This window comes from Epinephelus fuscoguttatus, linkage group LG17 (genome assembly GCF_011397635.1).
Source record: "Epinephelus fuscoguttatus linkage group LG17, E.fuscoguttatus.final_Chr_v1".
Classification (NCBI taxonomy): Eukaryota; Metazoa; Chordata; class Actinopteri; order Perciformes; family Serranidae; genus Epinephelus; species Epinephelus fuscoguttatus.
The window spans coordinates 25,339,399-25,360,917 of NC_064768.1; the positions used below are offsets into that span (position 1 = coordinate 25,339,399).

At 40.8% G+C, this 21,519-nt stretch overlaps 2 protein-coding genes across 4 annotated transcripts; both read left to right on the plus strand.

The window, feature by feature from the left end:
• The first annotated feature begins 251 nt into the window (after nt 1–251).
• Nucleotides 252–9,024, plus strand: LOC125904696 (ras-related protein Rab-5A). Of its 3 annotated transcripts, none has more exons than XM_049602286.1 (6): nt 252–434; nt 3,556–3,745; nt 4,628–4,779; nt 4,998–5,120; nt 6,119–6,212; nt 6,423–9,024. In XM_049602286.1, exons 2-6 carry the CDS (start codon nt 3,580–3,582, stop codon nt 6,536–6,538), a joined length of 651 nt encoding a protein of 216 aa, XP_049458243.1. In that variant the 5' UTR covers nt 252–434; nt 3,556–3,579; the 3' UTR covers nt 6,539–9,024. The 3 variants fall into 3 exon arrangements, with proteins under 3 accessions (XP_049458243.1, XP_049458241.1, XP_049458242.1); XM_049602284.1 differs by having other exon boundaries at nt 253–434; nt 3,524–3,745; XM_049602285.1 differs by having other exon boundaries at nt 253–434; nt 3,527–3,745.
• A 543-nt stretch (nt 9,025–9,567) lies between these two features.
• On the plus strand, nt 9,568–21,005 carry kat2b (K(lysine) acetyltransferase 2B). Its single transcript, XM_049602896.1, has 18 exons — nt 9,568–9,898; nt 10,945–11,071; nt 12,490–12,635; nt 12,733–12,819; nt 12,921–13,102; nt 13,185–13,376; nt 13,605–13,708; nt 13,831–13,956; nt 14,460–14,593; nt 15,577–15,785; nt 15,877–16,003; nt 16,097–16,207; nt 16,459–16,602; nt 16,827–16,941; nt 18,638–18,668; nt 18,759–18,822; nt 18,914–18,998; nt 19,472–21,005. The coding sequence occupies exons 1-18, from the start codon at nt 9,698–9,700 to the stop codon at nt 19,663–19,665; spliced, it is 2,379 nt and encodes a 792-aa protein (XP_049458853.1). The 5' UTR covers nt 9,568–9,697; the 3' UTR covers nt 19,666–21,005.
• Nucleotides 21,006–21,519: the final 514 nt, after the last annotated feature.

Sequence of the window (21,519 nt, forward strand, 5' to 3'; positions counted from 1 at the left end):
GTGGCTATTAGACAATGGAATATTATACAAATATACGCAAAACATAGATGCAAATATTATATTAGTGATAATGAATGAATACCAAGTAAACCAAGTAAACCTATAATCTGTTGAACAACACTTTATGGAATAGTATTATTACATTTAACTGTAAATAACCATTAAAACGTGCTGGTTTCATTGGGAGCTAATTGGCTGAGAAACTCATTTCTGGAGTGCAGACGTGCTGTGTGACGTGGCACGGGGGGCGGAAGAGCTTGTTTGTGTTTTGGTTCTAAGGGGAAGTTGCGAGAAGAAAGAAAGGAGGAGACGTGACGGGATTGTTGAAATTATTTTCTTGGTTCCCCAACACCACCCCACCACAGTGTCCCGGGCTCCGTTTGTAAACACTCCAGCGGTGGTGTTTAAAGTTCCAAACATCGTCTGGCTCTCAGGTAATGTACTTGACATGAATCGACAAGTTGTGGTTTCCAGCTGGCTGACTGGCTAACGCTCAGCGGGGACTAACGTTAGCTAGCGCTGTCGCTAGCTGCCTCCAGCTAACGTCGGTGATGTTAGATAGCTAAGGGAATGCAGAAATACAGGCCTTTGGCACGTCTTCCCGAGTCCAGCCGTGCCTCTACTGTGTTGACGTGGTGCCATTAGCAAGGTGTAGGTAATGTCTGGTGTACCAAGCGGAATGACAAGCTAACAGTTGACTTTGTGATAGCTAACAGCTAAATGGGTGGAATCAGGTCAGTGGGTGGAATGCTAACACTGCTAGCAAGCTAACGTTAGTGTTTGTTAATTGAGGGTTTGGCTAACGTTACTCCCCATTAAAAAACTTAAGCCAATCAGCACATTTCAGTTTGATAACGTTATGTAGCGATGTAACGACTAGCTTGTTGAGTCACCGTATTTGTTTCACATAACTTAGTTAGCTGAGCCTTATGTGTTTTAAAGTGGTTGGGAGGCTAATGTTAATGGCCAGTTAAAAAGCTATGTTTGGCTAACACCAAGTACGCAAACTAGCCAGATAACAAAAACAATTTGGAAAATGGCGTCCCCTTTTAAAATCAAAACAGATACATGGCTACAGCTAACATGAGTTAGCTAGTGTGTTTACAGTCAACTAAAGGTGGTCAAGTTGAAACATTTTGTGAGCATTGCAGCAGCGTTTGTTGTCAGTCACTGTCGTGAAGCTGAGTAAACAGAGCTGCTGCTTTTCTACGAAGCAGCTTCTTGTGCATATTTGTTTTCCTCTTGCTTGACTGCGTTTAAAAGATGTATTGTCAAATCTTCTGGATTAATAAACTGAATAAATGACTGAGCTAATTACCTCGGAAACGACCTCACTAGTCAGTGTCATGGGTTTTCGTGCACGATCTTTATATTCAAGAGGACAGTGTTATTGCCAGAAATGAATCCACGTTCCCGGATATGTTTTGTATTTTAATAAAGTTATTTGACAGGAGTATGAATGCATCTTCTTCCTTATTTTTTAGTAACTCAGTAGAGCTTTTGGTATTGCAACAGTAAAGGTCTTGTGCACACAAGTTTAATCTGAGGTCTCAAATTCAGCCATATAGGCCATCAACACCTCAAAAATGTGATTAATATACCTTACAAAGATAGCTTATGTGGAGACACATTGTACTTTGCTGCATTAGAGGCCATATAAGTGTGTGTGAGTATAATAACAGCTCCATATTGTTACAGTATATCTGTTTCCTGGGTAAGGGAGTTGCTGGGGTGCATGGTGAAAGCCATAATGTTATTTTGTTGTGGTCAGGGTCAGGGATGAGATTCCTCAAATCATACTCAAGACAAATCCTCCCTGCAAATCAGACATAGCCCTCGATTATCTCCTGACAACAGCCATCTGTTGTACACAAAATAGTCAGCAGTTCGGTCCTAAATAAGTTACTAAGCAATGCATGAATGCATGGCATGCATCCATATAGAGGTTCTCCTTGCAGCTCGAAGACATTTAAGTAATTTGGGTGGGTTAGACTCTGGTAAAACTTGTGAAACTACTGTGGTTCTTGACAAGGCCTCCTTTGCTTGATGTTACTGTATGCAGTTGTCGTGGGCTTTCTATACGTCTTTCACAAATGCATTCAAAAAGGCAAGGAATGCCTATCTGTTTTTGTAACTGTGAAAAAATTGTGACAGTGATGACACAGTTATATTGAAATAATGGCTTTCAACATAGACATAATTAGCTGTATGTAAATTACTTTAGAGTAATTTTACAAATGAATATTCAAATACCTTTACCTTTTCGTAAAGGCAAAAAGGAACACAATTACTGCATGGATTGTGAGTGCATTGTGTTAACATTTTAATGTTTTCAATGCATTATTTGATTGCAAACTTCTTTATTGCATTTAAAGGTGAAATTCTTAACTTGACACACTTTCTCCATTCGCAGTAGCAAAAGGTATCTTTAGTATGTTACAAAAACTGCACTGTTGTCATAGAAGTTCTGCAGAAGCCTGTTTATTTGAGATGGCCTCTGCAAAACTAATGTGCATCCTGCAAAGAGGTGTGATGCTACTGGGCTATAGCTTGAATCTGACATGTTAAAGTAGGAGTGTGAAATGCATCACTTGCTGAACTGGCAATGTTTTGAGTGGACACGATTGGTATTGTCAGTCAAGACAGGTAGGACCAGACAAAACTATATTTATAATATTCTATATAGATATATAAGATACATATGAATTATAGACTTGACCTGTAATCAGTGAAATGTTATGAAGGTGCATAATATAGAGCCTTCATATTAATTACTTCCATTAGTTCTTTTAGCCCATTTATTGGTCTAACTCTAGCCTGTATGATCATAATGATTTATTTATTTATTTATTTAACACAGTTGTTTGTAGAGTTCGAGAAAATTACACATGTCCACTAATTTATTATTCTCTTCTTGTTTAGTCTTGTTAAACTGTATCAGTCGGGTTAATGTTTGCATTCTGTTCCCCCAGTATTCTTCAGAACTGTAGAAATGCCCAATATCACACATTCAGTTAGACAAGCCAGTGAAAAGGTCACAGCTGGACGTATATTGCACAGTTTGAGTTGCAGTTTGCACCCTGCTCACTTCAACGTCTTGCCACCTTTTTTTCTCCACAGTTTTTTATAAATTTTATACATGCCACCCTTTGCAAGATCAGCTCCTACATCCTGCCTTTGAGTATTGCATATTACTTAAAACCACCACTAGCAGCTCACACAAAATTAGATTTGTTTTCTTTCAACTTTTTGCACATAGCAATGCTGTATTTCTTTCATAAGTGTGTTGGAAACCAGGTATTTTGTTCTATTTTTAACCATGTAGAGTCCCTCATCTTATCAAAGCAAAGAAAAAAAGCAGCCTATTTGAGTCACTGTTGACAGCTCTAAAACTAAATGCCAACTGTAGACATATTTCAGTGTAAGCAGGTATATTTTTGAAACGTTTATTCTGAGCAAAGTTCAACACATGTTCAATACTCATTGATAGTCAGTAAACCTGCTTCTTCTTTTGCTTTTACAGCAGAAGTCCTGATATTGAGGTTTGGCCCACAGGACACCCGGGGATCTGACTAGGTCATGGCCAATCGGGGAGGAGCTACGAGACCCAATGGACCCAACGCAGGGAACAAGATCTGTCAGTTTAAGCTGGTGCTGTTGGGGGAGTCAGCCGTTGGGAAGTCCAGCTTAGTGCTCCGCTTCGTCAAGGGTCAGTTCCACGAATTCCAGGAGAGCACGATAGGAGGTGAGCTTCATATCAACAAACCAGGGTATTTCTTATGAGCTGCCAGCTGGTTGCTACCCAGTTGTGTGAGATTCAAGACAGTTGCACTTCTCACAGCCAATTGGGTGCTTTGCTTTTGTGATGATAAGGACTGTGACAGTGTGGAAATTTTCTTACACTGTCTACTGCTTCAAGACAAGTCCACTGCTAACTTCTCACACTAAACCACTGTGTTTGCTATAAGCACACTAAGTTGCAATTGAAACCAACTCCAGCAGTTAACTTTATGCCTCTGTCTTTAATGGCTGTGTAACAATTATTTAATTGAAGGTTATCTGTAGATAATTTAGATAAGTAGTTATGTTTTTTTTCTCCAGAAGCTCTTGAACATTCTGCAGGATAGAAGACAGTCAGTGATGATATCTTAACAGTTAATGTTATGTTCATTTTATGTCATATCACACATCACATGCACTTGTCTAACTTTCACCAGCAAAAAATCAAAAGAAAAAAGTGCAGTGATGATGGTAATGAGCTTAACCCCGCGTTCGGCATCACATGACTGCAGTATTGTGGTCATGCGGCTATCGTCACAGCCCTAGTCAAGACATCACCTTAAAATATTTTTCAAAGCTCTAAAATGAAAAGAATTTAGAGAGGTTTGTCATTTTATTTTGTAGTCAGGCTTTGTAGAGTAGCACTTAAATTGAGTCTCAAATGTCATCTGTCTTCTAAACTGTGTCTCACATAATGGTTTCAGACTCCTCTGGAGTTAATCACAGTGCTTTGTTTTCATATATTTATGACCTGTATTGTTTGCACATCATTATAGAAAGTATTGTTTTGGTGTAAATATTGATTATGTAATGCTGACTCACCCGTTGTGTTATTATTTCCTTCCAGCTGCCTTTCTCACTCAGACAGTGTGTCTAGATGACACAACGGTGAAGTTTGAAATCTGGGACACTGCAGGTCAGGAGCGTTACCACAGTTTGGCACCCATGTATTACAGAGGAGCACAGGCCGCCATTGTGGTCTACGACATCACAAACGAGGCATGTTCACTCACCCCTGACTAAGTTCTTCATACAGTTTTCCAACATCTTACTCTCACTTAAAGGTGTACATGTCATACTCTCAATCATGCCCTCATGATGAAGTCAGATTACTTCACAGGGGCCTTTAAGAAAATGTCTGATTTTGAAAGGATATTTCTTGAAGTTACTGATCACATGAAGGTATTAACAGATCACACTTTTCTTCCTGTTTGTAGGAGTCCTTTGCACGGGCAAAGAACTGGGTGAAGGAGCTGCAAAGACAAGCTAGCCCTAATATAGTCATCGCTTTGTCAGGCAACAAGGCTGACCTAGCCAACAAGAGAGCTGTCGACTTCCAGGTCAGAGGAAACAAACAAACTGTGTCTTGTTGACAGTCAGTCTTAGTTTTGCATTTCTTGGGAATACTGATCTCCTACTTCTCATGGATATCTCTGTTTTGTCTCAGGTTTGTTTCATGTTAATCTATTCAAAAAATAGTATAGTATAGTATAGTATAGTGTAATGGTAATTTATTTCAGTCCTTGTTAAGAATTTTCCAAAAGGAGTGCACGTCATTAAGAATAAATAACAGCAAGGCATTAAATTAAAAAGAGAAACAAGAGGAAACTAATCAAGAAAATGCCAAAAAAAAAAAAGGGTGTAGACTGAAGTTTAAGCTTATTACTTAGAATAGTGTTTTAAGTTACTCATTCACTACTAGGTTGAATCAGAATCAGAAATACTTTAATATACCCAGGAGGAAATTGTGAGACCTTACTCTTGCTCTGATGTAAAGCATGAAGAATTATAAGAAAGTAGAACTAAGGAGTATGACAGTAAATAGTATTCAAAGATATAAAAATATGTGAGGTATGATGTAACGGTTAACACTAATATGTAGAATATGTAAAAATATAAAATATGTATGAAATCCTAAGTATGCAGAGTGCGTAAAGAAATTTAAAAATCTGTGCAAAATGCTACACTACAGTGTATAAAACTAGTATGTTAAGTTTTAAAAATATAAAAATGTGTGTATTATGCTACAATGTACAACCAAATATATACATAAACAGAAATAACTAAGAAATATGTACATTAGGTGCATGATATGTTATGATTAAAAATATACAAAAAAACCTATAAAATATGCAGAAATATCACAAAAGAGACAATGCCAAAATTCCAAAACACTTCACAATAATTATTATTCTCCAGTTTTATATTTGTCTGTTAATTTATTACTTTTTTATTTTGCAAAGTGAAGAGGACCTGCTGTCTCAGTACCACATCTCTGTCCCTGAATGTACATGTGAAAACATATTGAAAACTCATGGTGTTGACGTTGTGTTGACAGGATGCCCAGTCCTACGCAGATGACAACAGCTTACTTTTCATGGAGACGTCGGCCAAGACATCTATGAATGTGAATGAGATATTTATGGCTATTGGTGGGTAATTCTTCACACTTTATTCATTGAGTTTGCCTGTGCATTTGTATTGTGGTACAAAGACTGACAGGTATTAGAGCCACATTGATTAATCCTACTGGTATATGCTATGATTTATATAAAGTAACTATTTTTAACTTGTGCACCCTGCAAGTTAGTAGTTGCAATTTCTTTTGTTGTTGTTTAACGTGGTTTGTTTTTTCCCTTCAGCAAAGAGATTGCCGAAGAGCGAGCCACAGGCTGCAGGAGCCAACAGCGGGCGGAACCGAGGAGTGGACCTGACAGAAGCTGCCCAGCCAGCCAAGGCTCCGTGCTGCAGTAACTAACGTGAAGAACGCTTTCCCTCCAACCAACCTGTCGAGCAGTAACTAATGCGGCCGATGCCCTGAATGCCACCGCAGTTACTAATGCAATGTGTTGTACTCTTATCTCCAATTCTCTGATCTGCGAAACAAGAAAAGATGCCCTGTGTCCCCCTCCTTCTTTTTGCAGTAGCGAAGTCAATGCCATTACACTGATCTCTCCACATGGCTCCGCCTCTTTTCCTCCATCATGGTTCTGCTGCTACCTGGTTAAGCCTCCTAACCATTCTTTCCTTCTACCTGCCATCCAGCTTGTTACATCTATCAGTTATTATTGATAGATTAATGGTCGCAGATATTAGAGACATTAGTGCGCCATGCCTTCCATCATCTTCTTTCCACTGTGTAGATATGAGCTTCATTTTGAGGAAGTGGTTACTTCCCTTTTCTGGGATAGCTTAAGACTTAACTACTGCATTTCTAATACCAGTCTTCTGTTTTTGTTCTTTTTTTTTTTTATATATAATTTTGTTACTTGTTGTTTTTGACTATTTGTCATGCACAAACCTGTATGCTTACATGGCCTAAAATGGAGAAACAAAAACATTTTGGTCTGCAGTAGCACAGAAAAAAATGTCTGTTAGAGAAGAGGAGCGTTTTCTTGTGAATCTGAGACGGAGGAAAGGCAGAGGGTGGCTCTTGTCACTTGGACCCTTTTATCTTAAAGTGTAAAAACGTATGTTGACTGTAGTCCTCCAAGATCCTCTCTCTCCGATTCCCTCTGCCTGCCCACGCTATCCATGTCCTTTCCCCCACTAAACCCAAAGTAGCACTAGTGTACATTCTCTTCTACCACCCTAAGGCTCCATTCTGGGGCCATGCCTGCTTCTAGCTGTCCCTAGTGGCATTGTGCAATGTTTCACAGTATTTAGTCTGTGACTTGAGTGTCTGCACCGACCAATGCGGCACAGCAAAACCCCCTGTTCCACCCAGCTTTCTCCACAACAAGGCGCAGGGGCCTTTGAGGTACACATCAGTGTCACCACCTTCCCATCTCCTGAAGCAGTGTCCTTTTATACATCCTGTGTAGACCATCCCTTTATGGTTATGCCTGGGTCTCTTGGTTTCTGTCTTTTGGATGATTTAGTTTTCGCAGACTACCTTTTCCATTGTGTTAATGTTGCTGGACCGCTGCTGGGTGTGCGCCCGGTCAAAAGGTGATGGTAGTGAGATGGGAGTTGCAATATGTGAGGCTGCTTCATAATCACCTTTGAATCATAATTGTCATCTTCTCTTGTTTAGGAAGTGCTTTAGACACAGTCGTGTGTCAGCGTGTACAAACTGGGCCCGGGCTGGCTGATGACAGATCTCACCCATAGAGTCACTCACACATGCCCATTTATGTGTGTGTGTGTGTGTGTGTGTGTGTGTATGTATGTGTGTGTGTTTGAACACACATTTGCACATAAACACACACCTTACATTGACTTCTTCCCTCCTAACCCTGTCAGACCTAAACATGATTGTACATAGGCGCACACACACACACACACACACACACACACACACATTCTGTTACACCTCTCCTTCTCCTATGTTGAGCACACACTTCTTTTCCCGTCCTATCCTCCATCACACATTGTTACATACAGCGACACATGCACACACATATACATACATGTGGTCAATAACTTTTTACAGGTCTTACTCATGCCTTGCACTAATGATGCTCATGAATATATCTTGTCATAATTACAGCCAGTGTGATATAAATATATATATATAAATATATAAATAATATACTGTAAATAGGGTGTTGCGGTGTAGTCTACCTTTTTTCGATTTACCAGTGACAGGACTAATGCTTGCTAGGGAGTTGTCTAGATAATCATGAAAAAACTGTACAGTTAGCAGAAAAAAAACAGCTACAATCTGGGTTTGGAGTTTTGTTGCTGTTCCTTTTTTCCACACAAATGGTTAAATTATAATCTGTGGTGTTCTTTATAAATGTACGTAGTGTTATTAACAAGAAAATGAGATTGCATTTATTTAGTCGTCTGTCTCGTACCTTTTCTCTCAAAAGAAAAAAATAATATCCAAACATTTTGGTTCTATTTTTTAACATTATCTCTTTCTTGCATTTCACTAATTCTTTTTTTTTAGTGGTAACAGGCTACACGTCCAGTACTCCTCCCTGTAAGTAGACCCAACCTTAAAGCTCCAGAGGAGTCTGAAACAATACAAAACAGTTCAAATAACCGATTGTCTGCCCCCCCCTCCATAACATCTCAGTAACCTTGTGACGATATTGTAGGAACAGTGTAACAACTATCAGCTGGCACGATGGTGATCATGAATAAATGAGTTAACACATAATAAGGATGTAAATTGTATGTTTTTGCCGTGAACACTTAATTGCAGCCGAAAACATTTAAATGCAAGCATTTTACAGTACTGTTATGTAATGACCAAATAAATACTGAAATAAATTTGATCATTTATTATTGTAATCAGGCTGTGTGTATGTGTGTGTGTGCGCGTACGTGGACCTCCCACAGATAGTGATAGTTTTTCAATTTTTTTCAATTTTTTTTTTTTTTTGCTATAAGTTAAGACTTGCTGTTTTACTCCTCTCCACCCCAACATCTCAAATTGGCATTGAATTGAAATAAGATTTTTTAATTCTTTGGTCATCTCTGACCTTTAACCTGACAATTTATCTGCAGTAATTGTCTTAATTTAATTAGATGCCTTTTATTTAACAAACTGCTCTTGCTTGAAAAAAAGAAAATTCTATTTATATATTTGTATCTATTTTAATATAGTCTATAAATATTGGATATTGAAAATAAGTTCAGTAATTCCTGTGTTGCATGAGATTATTACCATGACACACTCGTCCCTGTGTGCTCAGATGCAGCTCCACATGGCAAGCCACATTTTTTTCCATTATATGACCTTGAAATTTTGCTACAAATGGTTGCATTTTGTGACCTCTCCTCTCTCAATTGTGGTGGATTTGGCCTATCCCATCTGAGTCCCCTAGCGGAGGAAAATGGGCCTACAGTGAGAAATTGAAAATAAGGATGAGCGCCATGTCTGATCCTCCGCTTGTGGAATAGAGCGGACAGCAGAGCGAATATTTCCCGGGCCGGGGGTCCCGTCGGGGGTTCCGTGTGAATCATGGCCGACAGCGCCGGGATTCAGCAAGGTTCTCCGGCCATCGGGGCAGCGGGCCTGGTACCGGCCGCTCCTGGAGCCGGGGGGACGGAGGGCTCCGGCGCCGCTGGAGGATCCGCACGTATCGCCGTGAAGAAGGCGCAACTCCGCTCTTCACCTCGGCCGAAGAAACTGGAAAAACTCGGAGTGTATTCATCCTGCAAAGTATGTTGTATTTGCAGTCGGTTGAGTGTTTAAACACAGCGGGTTGAATGATTTATTCTAAAGTAACGGCGTTTCCTGCGGTTGGTTGCAATAGTTTACAAAATGCAAGCGCAGCAAAGGAAGCCATTGCCGCACTTCATTTTTTTTCATTTTGCATGCACGAACCAATAATAGAAAAAGCGATATTAATAACCCAGTTAATAAAAGCATTAACGCTGCAGGACTCTCACGTAGAGGCCCTCCAGCTGCAAGCTGTCTGCTGTATGTTCAATGTTACTATGTTTCTGTCTAGGTGGGGGGTCGGTGAACGTAAACATTGGCTTGGCGCTGGTACTTGGGAGTAGCTGGCTGTGAGCACAGGGGCTGCAGCCCTGTGTGTGTGCTCAGCGCGGGCTGAGGCTGTTCACTGGGAATGTTAACAGTGTCCCTGTGCCGTCTGTCAGCGCACGGTGTGAAATAGAGAGGATTTTATTGGTTTTATGCAGTATATCATCTGCAGAGAGGGACGGGGTCTTTGTTTTGACAGGGTGACAGCTGCTAGGGGGGCGGAGTTTGTTGTTGTTGCAGTGCGCATGCGCAGCTCCAGCTGACGCTGACAGGCCTTCTCACCCCACCTCCAGATACTGTACAAAGTCAGTCATAACAAATCTCCATTAACCTGAGCGCCACTGTCAAGTTTTAACACCTATGCGCGCTGTTATGGTCCCTTTAGCGCGTGTTAAAATTATACAGCACTGGGAAAATGATTAGTGTTCATAATTATACTGTTTCCTTTTTAGACACTGGTGTGATTAAAAAGCTGATAACATATGCAAGCGGCTGATAACAGCAGCACCACCTGTTAGTCATAAGGCACCATAACTAACTCTGCAAACAACGAGTAATTTCAGTTTCAGAAAACATCACTGTATCTGTTTATTGCTCCTCACTATGACAGCTCAGTGTGAATCATATGTTTCACAGATTCAAAAAGTAAATTAATATATAGTGGCTTCACCCTCATCTGTATTCCTGCCTGTGCTCATTCAAACTGTGTTGTTCCCCAGGCTGAGGGAGCCTGCAAGTGTAACGGCTGGAAAAGTCAGAACCCCCCTCCTACACCGCCACGAACTGACCAGCAGTCCAGCGCAGTCAACCTGCAGGAGCCGTGCCGGAGCTGCTCTCACACCCTGGGTAGGTCAGCAAGCCTGGGAAGGAAGCCACAGCTGGTGCTAATATCAAATGGTACAGAGTATGGGGCAGGGCCGTAATCTATTTAGCACTGGGGGGACCATCTTAAATCGACACCTTTACACCTTTTTACGATATGACCTCTTTAGTGGGGTCGGGGGGGAATTTCCTCCAGGACAAATTTTTAGAAACTTAACAGCTAAACAGAGCATTTTAGAGCAGTTGGAAACAAAAGTCATGGATCAGGGGTGCTCAAAGTTTTGACAATTGAGTGCTATTTTAGGGAGCCAGCCTATAATTAAGGGGGGGGTGGAGCCTATCCCAGCTGACATTGGGCTAGAGGTGGAGTACACCCTGGACAGGTCGCCAGACTCTCACAAGGCTGACACATAGAGACAGACAACCATTCACACTCATGGCTAATTTTAAGACGCATTCACACTGGCGCTATTTGGTCCGCTTTAAACAAACCCTGGTCCACTTCCATGGATAGTTCAGTTCGTTTGGAGTGGTGTGAACGCTCATTTGAACTCTGGTGTGGACCAAACAAGCAAACCCTGGTCCGCTTGAAAACTGGGTGACCAAGCCGGCTGAAGGGGATGTATTTTCGTTTTCTGTCATGGCCAATCAATGAGCCGGCTTTTCTTCTTCCTCATGCTTTTTTTTTTTTCCTGGTCAGTGGTCGTTTCGGGCAGTACCGCCCCCAAAGGAGCAACTGTTGTAACTGCGTGACGTCAATGCGATTTGCTCCGCTCTAAAAAGTGCAGTGCGAAAGTGAACTGAACCAAATGAAGGTGTGAAATTTTTCAGCATTCCCCACCCAATCGAACCGCGTCCCACGGACATCCTGGTGTGAATGCGCCCTTAGAGTCACCAGTTAACTTGACCTGCATGTCTTTGGATTGTGGGAGGAAGCCGGAGTACCTGGAGAAAACTCACGCTGACACAGGAGAACATGCAAACTTCGCACAGAAGGGCTCCCTCCTGGGACGAAGAACCCTCTTGCTGTGAGGCGACAATGCTAAATACTGCTTCAACCGTGCCAACACAGTCTATATTATGATTTTTAATGTTGATTTTTATGACATATTATACTACCACATTTTTTAATGACCTTTTTAAAGTGACATTTCTATAGGCTACTATTTTTTTTTATAAAGTTATTTTTTTGCCTTTTTTGATAGGACAGTTTATACAACAGTAATGCAGGTAAAACAAAACAGTTCGCGGGGGATTGTTCCAACACTAAATTAATGTTAACTAATACAGTAAAATAGACGTCAATAAAATACAATTAAACCCTAACTATCCATGCAGCAAAGGGCCGTGGGCTGAAATCCCCAACATTATAGTCATGTATAGGGTATATACTGATGAATGAAGAACTGTAATCATTTCAAGGTTTATTCTCTCATCCCTAGGTGATCATGTGACCCATCTAGAAAATGTTTCCGAGGAGGAAATGAACAGACTTCTAGGTATAGTGCTGGATGTGGAGTATCTTTACACATGTGTTCACAAAGAGGAGGATGCTGACACTAAACAGGTCTACTTTTCCCTCTTCAAAGTAAGTCTCTACTGTTATGATCAAATCATACCAACACAGGATTTTACAGTCGGCATTGTTTACAAGTGAGTATTCCCCTTTTCTATTTATTTTTCAGCTGCTGAGGAAATCCATCCTACAGATGGGTAAACCGACATTAGAAGCACAGGAGAGTCCTCCCTTTGAAAAACCCAGTATTGAGCAGGTAATCTCATCTACATGTGCATCAGCTGCAATGCACTGTTCGACACAAATTGTTTCAGTGTCTTTTTGTTTCCATTTATTTATTTTCTCTTTTCCAAACAGGGCGTGAACAATTTTGTCCAGTACAAATTCAGCCACCTCCCATCCAAGGAACGTCAAACCATCATGGAGTTGGCCAAGATGTTTCTCAACCAGATCAACTACTGGCAGCTGGAGACGCCCTCCCAGAGACGCCAGAGGGTTCCCAACGATGATGCAGCTGGATACAAAGCCAACTACACCAGGTAGCAGCCCTGCCAGACACCCTGTTAACATGCAGCACACCTGTTTACAGTCGTAAATATTCCTGTGGTGTGCTCGTTATAGATGGCTCTGCTACTGCAATGTGCCTCAGTTCTGCGACAGTCTACCCCGGTACGAGACCACTCAGATCTTCGGCCGGACGCTGTTGCGTTCGGTCTTCACTGTGATGAGGAAACAACTGCTGGAGCAGGCCAGACAGGAAAAGGACAAGCTGCCACCTGAGAAACGCACGCTCATTCTCACACACTTTCCTAAGTAAGAAAAAGAAACATGTAGAAACTCTGCACGCAAAGGAATATCCTTCAAACTTAATTATACATGCAGACTAACATACAATTTGCTACACAGCTGAAGCACTCAATCACACACTACACATGCATGCACATTCTCAGAGTGAAACCACACAGAAATCACATGCGCGCTTGACTGCCTTTTTTAATATAGAGAAGTAAAGTTGTGGCTGCTTTGTTGTGTTTGGCTCAGATTCCTGTCTATGCTGGAGGAGGAGGTGTACAGCCATAGCTCTCCGATCTGGAGCCAAGACTTCTTGGCAGGAGCGTCAGGAGGGCAGATACCTATCCACACAGGTAACACACACCCTCACAGTCTCAACAGAAACACACACCCTGACAGACACACCCATCAAGCTGACTTTAGGCAGTGTGAGAAATGAAAACACGCTCTTACAGTATCAATGCTCTCTCTGTAGTTATCAGTGCGCCTCCTGTGGCCAGGCCGCTGTACTACAGCACCAGTCCTGTGTCGGTGGACCCATCCACCTGCGGCAGTGTCAGTCCTGCCAGGAAGACCGCCTCCGTGCTGGAGCCAAACCCAGGTATTACAGTCAAACCTGTAATTTGTCCTAAGGTTACAATGATCCCACGTTATTACACAACACCTGACAGTAAACAGGGAGCACCTGGAGAGAGTTAGCCATGTGTTTTACCGTTAAACCATGTTATTGCGGTTTTTGCACCCGAGCCTTCGTAGCTAACAAAGATTCATCGTCTCTATCTGTCTACTTGTATTCAGCACTTAAAAGAAAGCCTGTTTTAAAATGGAAAGTCCCGAAGGTGCAACTAACACATTTCCTCAAATTTGAATTTGGTTTTAAAGCTGAATCAAGAAACAGAAGTGAAAAACCCCAGAGACCTGCTCCTAACAAATTAAAAGTAAGGCAGTTTTGCCATCACACATAGATGAACACATAGTAAGCTAACTTTAAAATGCAGGGTAATTCTTGTTTGGGTGTAGATTCACCACTCAGCTGCTGAGAAGGTGTAAAAGACATGTGTAATGATGAGGAGTACCTTCCTCTGTGTCTGTGCATTATCACAGTTGGAGAGAAGCGCAAACCCTCAGAGCCTCTTCCCCATGAGGAAAACAAGAGACCCAGGGTGGTGGGTGACATCCCCATGGAGCTCATCAATGAAGTCATGGCAACCATCACCGACCCTGCCGCCATTCCAGAGGTAACCAGTTCCCACTGACCCACTGATTGAGTCAGGTGTAGAAGACATTTAATGTAGTGACATTAAACTGATTTGTATGCCTCTGTGTCGGCGACAGCATTATATTTTTGGGCCGTCTGTCTGTTTGTCCCATTTCCATGAGCACGATATTTCAGAAACCTTGAGAGAATAGCGCCCCGTGTACAAAGGCTGTGTCCTTGCAGCAGCGGTCGCAGGTTCGACTCCAACCCACTGCCCCCCACTACATGCCTCCCTTCTTCACGCTATGTCTGTCTTATCAAATAAAGGCAAAATGCCCCAAAAATATCTAAAAAAAGATTTTGGTGGTCAAGGTCAAGGTCACTGTGACCTCAAAAAACATGTTTTTGGCCAAAACTCAAGAATCCATGCACCAATTATGAAAAAAATTACCATAAGTGTTTGATAGAACAAAATGATGAACTGATGACATGTTATATCAATAAGGTCAAAGGTCAACTTCACTGTGACATCATAATGTTCTACAGAAACACTTTTATGGCCGTTATTCATCGCATGAACAGAGGGGGAGACGTTGTAAGATACTGAATTGGTGACACTAAACTTTGGATGTTGGCAAAAAGCACACTTAATAACTTTTTTAAATTCCTTCAAAGTCTTCAGTACATTATGAGTCTGGACGAACATGGCTGTAAGCGGCAACTTGTAAGGTTGGCTGAGGGATATAGCCATGAGGTGGTAATTCTAGTTTGATAGTTATTGGCAAAAGATTTGGCACTTGTTGGCTAAAAAATTGGCAAAAGACAATACCACTTTTAAATAATCATTCTGTATGCCCAAAGTAAGTAAGTTTGTGAATGTCATATAAAGTTTGTAAAGAAGATAATGTTCTTCATTTAGTGAAAAATGTAACAGATAAAAGGGAGAAAATAATGTAACTGTAAGATCCGAGATCATTTCAAGTGATGGTCATTATTTCATTTCCTTCCTTCCTTCCTGTGCAGACCAGCCTGCTGTCAGCTCACTCTGCACGCGATGAAGCTGCTCGTCTAGAGGAGCGCAGAGGGGTGATTGAATTCCACGTAATCGGTAACTCCCTAAACCAGAAGCCCAATAAGCGGATCTTGATGTGGCTCGTCGGCCTCCAGAATGTGTTCTCTCACCAGCTGCCCCGCATGCCTAAGGAGTACATCACACGGCTGGTTTTTGATCCGTGAGTGTAACCATACTTTGTCATCGCTTGTCACATTCAGAGACGTAGTGGAGGTACGTTCTGACTGAATTCATGTTTTTTTTGTGGACAGGAAGCACAAGACGCTGTCACTGATCAAAGATGGCCGTGTGATCGGAGGGATCTGCTTTCGGATGTTTCCGTCGCAGGGCTTCACGGAGATCGTCTTTTGTGCCGTCACCTCCAACGAGCAGGTCAAGGTGAGATCACTTCCTGTCTCAGCTTGGTTAATTCATGCTATCCGATTGTTCAGTTTTGACCTTTGCCTTTTTTTTTTGGCTGTGTGGCTGTAGGGTTATGGGACCCACTTAATGAACCACCTGAAGGAATATCACATAAAGCATGAAATCCTCAACTTCCTAACTTATGCTGATGAGTACGCCATCGGCTACTTCAAGAAACAGGTAACGTGTTATGTCCATTAAAGTGTGTGGGTACATGTTTGTAATGTTGTGTCTACTTGGGTCACATGATGCAGTATTTTTTCTACACCTTCTCGCCTAAACCTCTCATGGTGTGTGCTTAAAAATCTTTACATGACCTGCAAAAACAAAAGAATCAATTATTAAGACGTCATTCAGACGTTTTCTAAGTGAACTCATTTTTGTACAGTGCATATACAGCTGCAAGAAAACAGAAATCTCCTCTCTCTCAGGGTTTCTCAAAGGACATCAAGGTTCCCAAGGCCAAATATGTGGGCTACATCAAGGACTATGAAGGAGCCACACTCATGGGCTGTGAACTCAACCCCAGCATTCCCTACACAGAGTTTTCTGTCATTATCAAGAAGCAGAAGGAGGTTTGTTTCATATAACCTAAGATAGACTTCATTGTCCTGGACGCATACAGGATCTGCGATTGAGAAAATATAAAATAACATAGTGCAGACATACAGTAAATGCACAGACTGCCACCATCAACAAATTGCACACAGCCCGTTGTACAACACACCTCGTTTAAATACCTCCTTTTCTATTTTTATTCCTGCACTCACTATCTTTTAATCTCATTTGACTCCCTCAGATCATCAAGAAGCTGATAGAGAGGAAGCAGGCTCAGATCAGAAAAGTCTATCCGGGGCTTTCCTGTTTTAAGGAAGGAGTTCGGCAGATTCCCATTGAGAGCATTCCTGGCATTCGTATGTAACCTACAATACTGACTTTACAGTGTTAACATGTGTATTTAAAGGAATACTTTACCCACAAAATGACCATTTGTCTATAAAGCACTCACCACATGTTATATTGAATTCGTGAAGTGAACTGTGTTTTTCTCATATCCCTCCACGGTGAACAAAGGACCCAAAAAAAGCATTGTTCATGAAGTAATCAGGGTTCGCTTTTAACAACAGCAATACTATATCAAAGCATCCTTTACAAACTCTTACACAACTTGTGCAGTAAAATCCAAGTCTCGCTTATCCAGTCGTGTGCTCAGTACTCCCCAAACACATGTATTTTCGCCAAAACACCACTTACGAGTAGTGCGCCATGTGTGGTTGCTTTTGAGCTCTGCTTAACCCTTTGAAAGCTGGAGCCAAGTATTCGCAAGTATTTAAACCTTTGAACCCTGAGCAAATTGGTGCAATTTCTTTCAAAAACACGGGAAAAAAGGCAATTAGCAGCTTGGTTAGAAATGTCCCACAAATTGCAAAAGAATAAAATAAAATCAAACAAAATCAAATAAAAATAATTGATTTAGAAAATTATTTTTTAAAAAAAAGCTAGGGAAAAAACATTTATAATTATTATTATTATTACATTTTTAAATTCATTCATTCATCTAACCGCTTCATCCTCTTGAGGGTCGCAGGGGGGCTGGAGCCTATCCCAGCTACATCGGGCGAGAGGCAGGGTACACCCTGGACAGGTCGCCAGACTATCGCAGGGCTGACACATAGAGACAGACAACCATTCACACTCACATTCACACCTACGGACAATTTAGAGTTATCAATTAACCTAGTCCCCAATCTGCATGTCTTTGGACTGTGGGAGGAAGCCGGAGTACCCGGAGAGAACCCACGCTGACACGAGGAGAACATGCAAACTCCGCACAGAAAGGCTCCCACGCCCGGGATCGAACCGGCAACCCTCTTGCTGTGAGGCGAGAGTGCTAACCACCACACCACCGTGCCGCCCTATTTTTAAATTATGTTACAGAATTATTTAAATTTTTATGCACTCTTTCCAGGCCATTTCATTGTTTGCTTTATATCCACTTTCTTTCTTTTTTTATTTTTTATTTATTTATTTATTTATTTTTACAAATCTTCTTGTTTTTAATTTTCTCTTTTTACTAATTTCTTGCCATTTTTTTCTTTCATTGCTCACTGCCTTCTTCTCGTGTTTTTAAAAGAAATCAAGCCAATTTTCTCAGGCTTCAAAGGGTTAAGCAGAGTTAAAATGCATGCGTGTGTCCAGACATACTACTCGTCTGTGCATGAGACCGTTTGTGCTGACGTGTTTTAAATCATAACGTTTTAGTAGAAAAGAATGTGTCTGGGAAGTTCTGAGCATGCGACTGGATAAATGCTATTTGAATTATACTGCACTAGTTGTGTGGAAAGTTTGTAAACAGATGTTTTGGTATTGTTTTGCTGTTGTTAAATGTAGACAGTGATTACTTAAATTCATGAAGAATGTGCACCTTTTTTGGATTCTCTGTTCTCCAAGGAGGCATGTGAGAAAAGCAGAGTTTTCTTAACAAATTCAATGTAACGTGGTGAGTACTTCATATACAAGTGATCATTTCGCAGGTGAAGTATTCCTTTAACTTTATGGATGTTTATAGTTTGATATATGGGGATAATTTTAGGTTTTTTTTATCAACAGGTGAAACTGGCTGGAAGCCTGTGGGCAAAGGGTAAGTGTGACTCTACTGTACAAGATTTGAACTTCTAGAAATTCTCCCAGTGACTTAGCTAATGTATTCCTGTTCTGTATTGTACTTTAGGAAGGAACTAAAGGACCCAGATCAATTGTACAGCACTCTGAAGACCATCCTCCAACATGTGAAGGTGAGGGACACACTCACCCAAACACACACATATGCAGTGTTCCTTTAACACATACACACGTTATTCTTATCAAGTAATGTTTATGTCTTAGAGTCACCAGAACGCCTGGCCTTTCATGGAGCCAGTGAAGAAAACAGAGGCGCCTGGGTACTACCAAGTCATTCGCTTCCCCATGGGTACGTGTACAGTGTATATCTGACAAAGGAGCAGAGGATTTAAAGTGGAGCACGCTTGCTAGACCTACCTATTTACAATGATGAAAGACAAAACTTACCCTGAAAAGTTAGGAGTAGCTCATTGCAGATGAAGTTCAAGGACACAGTGCAGATGCATGCTGGGATTAAAGCTGTCCCCTCTGGCAGAAGGATGGTCTCTGCAAGAGGAAGTACTTAACCTTTAAACAGCATTCATGGAGCATGCTTCACATTTTTAGCTCCTCTCAAAGATCATTTGCACTTGTATTCTGAAGTTTTAGATTTAGCAGTTAGAGCGCAGATCTTTTGGAGGATCACATTTAACATATTCCAGTGGTTTTCACTTGTAATTGCGACTCAAGTGTCTAATGAACTGTGTTTAGTAGTGTGCATATTCAACCTTTGACGGTCAAAAATTTAAGAGCAGTATATGATAGACTTTTTTCTCTTTTCAGATCTTAAGACAATGAGCGAGCGTCTGAAGAGCAGGTATTACACGACCCGCAAGTTGTTCATGGCTGACATGCAGCGCATCTTCACCAACTGTCGTGAATACAACCCTCCAGAGAGCGAGTACTACAAGTGTGCCAACCTACTGGAGAAATTCTTTTACACCAAGATCAAAGAAGCAGGCCTCATCGAGAAGTAGAAGAGAGGAAGAAGTAGTTTCTCCTCACCCTAACATAAGATGAGACTATAAATGGCTACAGTCATGGGTGATGCAGAAGATAGCTATATGCATGGAGAAGTTAAGAATAGGACTACTGATTCTGGAGTGGTTAGGTTTCAGAAACACATATCTTAATGTAAAAGGTACGAACGGGTCTCGGATCATCACTCTTTTGATGTTTGATGAATGTCGGCCCAGATCCTGAATCAGTAGCTTAGGCTGATATTAACACTGAAAGATAGGCCACAAGGGAAGGCCTCACTGAAGGCCTGCGAGACTGTTGCTGACATTGAGCAAAAGACGCATCGTGTCTTCATATTTCATCACGTATCCCAGAGTCCCATGGAAACGCAGGACCGTGGAAGATGTAACAGTGATACATATTCAACAGGGCAGAAAGCTTCCGTTATTATTTTTGTGTTGGACGTTGAAGGGCAACACAGAATGACAGCTGATTGGAGATTCACCATCCACCTTACTTTGTCTCTCTCCATCTCCCCTCTCTCCTTTCTTTTCATACTTTCATCTCCTGCCTTTTTGAGTGTCTGCCTCATCCTCTCAGTTGACTCAGGTAGAGTTGTCAAGAGCAGAAACCACACCTACATCGTATTAAGTCATTACACAAGTGTTACCTGTGAGGGACGTAACTGAGAGTTCAGGTTCTCCTGTTTATTTAACTTCGTTCCTGTGAGCATGCACAGCGTTAATGAGGTCAAAGTTTGTCTGTGATGAGTTCATCCTGCCAAAAGAGGAATACATACTTTAAATTTGTACAGATTTGAATTATTTTAAAGCACTTGTACCCACTGTATATTTTAAATGTGTACATAACATATATTTTCTGTTTCAGAACAAAACATCTTTTTCCCCAGTAAGCCACATAGGGCAGTTTGAATATCGAAATGCACTTTTATTTTTCCAAGTATTAGTTAACGTAATTACCATCCTCTTTTCTTCAGAATTTGTTTTAAATATAAATTACCGCTGTTGATTAAGGACTAATTCAGTTATCTAGAGTTTATTCTTATTTATGTTCTGTAATTTAAAAGAATTATGCTTAAGACAAGGTCTTAATTTATTCTTTCTTATTTTTGTCCTGCAGATGGAGATTGATAACTTTATACTTTGGAGATAAATGAAAAGATTGTGCAATACTATGTAGTTTTGCTGTTTTGTAAAAAGGTGTTTGTACTTTTCAAACTTTAGGAAAAAAAATACATTTTGTAATATGTCTGGAAAAATTATTTCATGCTCTTTGTACAACTGGTTTTAATGACATAGTATTAGCCTATTTTATAGACTGAATAAAACAGAAGTGAGGCTAATTTAGTGTCTGTAGTTTTTCCACTCAAGGACGTCAGAGGTTTTCTACACCCAATACATTGTTTGCACTTGCACACAGGACACAGCTTTTTCATTAGCCTTTCAGGTTTGACAATGGAAACTGTTTAACCACCAAAATAATTATAATTATGGTACGATATTCAAAAATTTTTGGGAACCTTACTAATTAACTATTGAAGGCTGACAAATATACCCTAAAACAAACCGAGTTCCATCAAAACGTTGATATGTTGAACATTAGCCTGTCATGATAATCAAACTCCCCTCCAATAAAACTCTTCTTATTTATTAATTATCATTTTACAGAGTATATGCACAAACCCTGAAAGTAAATTAAATGCCTTTAAAATCTTTTATGAGACTCTTTCCATCCATTTTTAGACCCCATCGACTAGTTTTTACCAGTTACACCAGTGACACACTTCAACATATATCTAATTAAAATGTAAGATAGCACAACTTAACAGTCTAAGGTTGTTTTAAATCCCT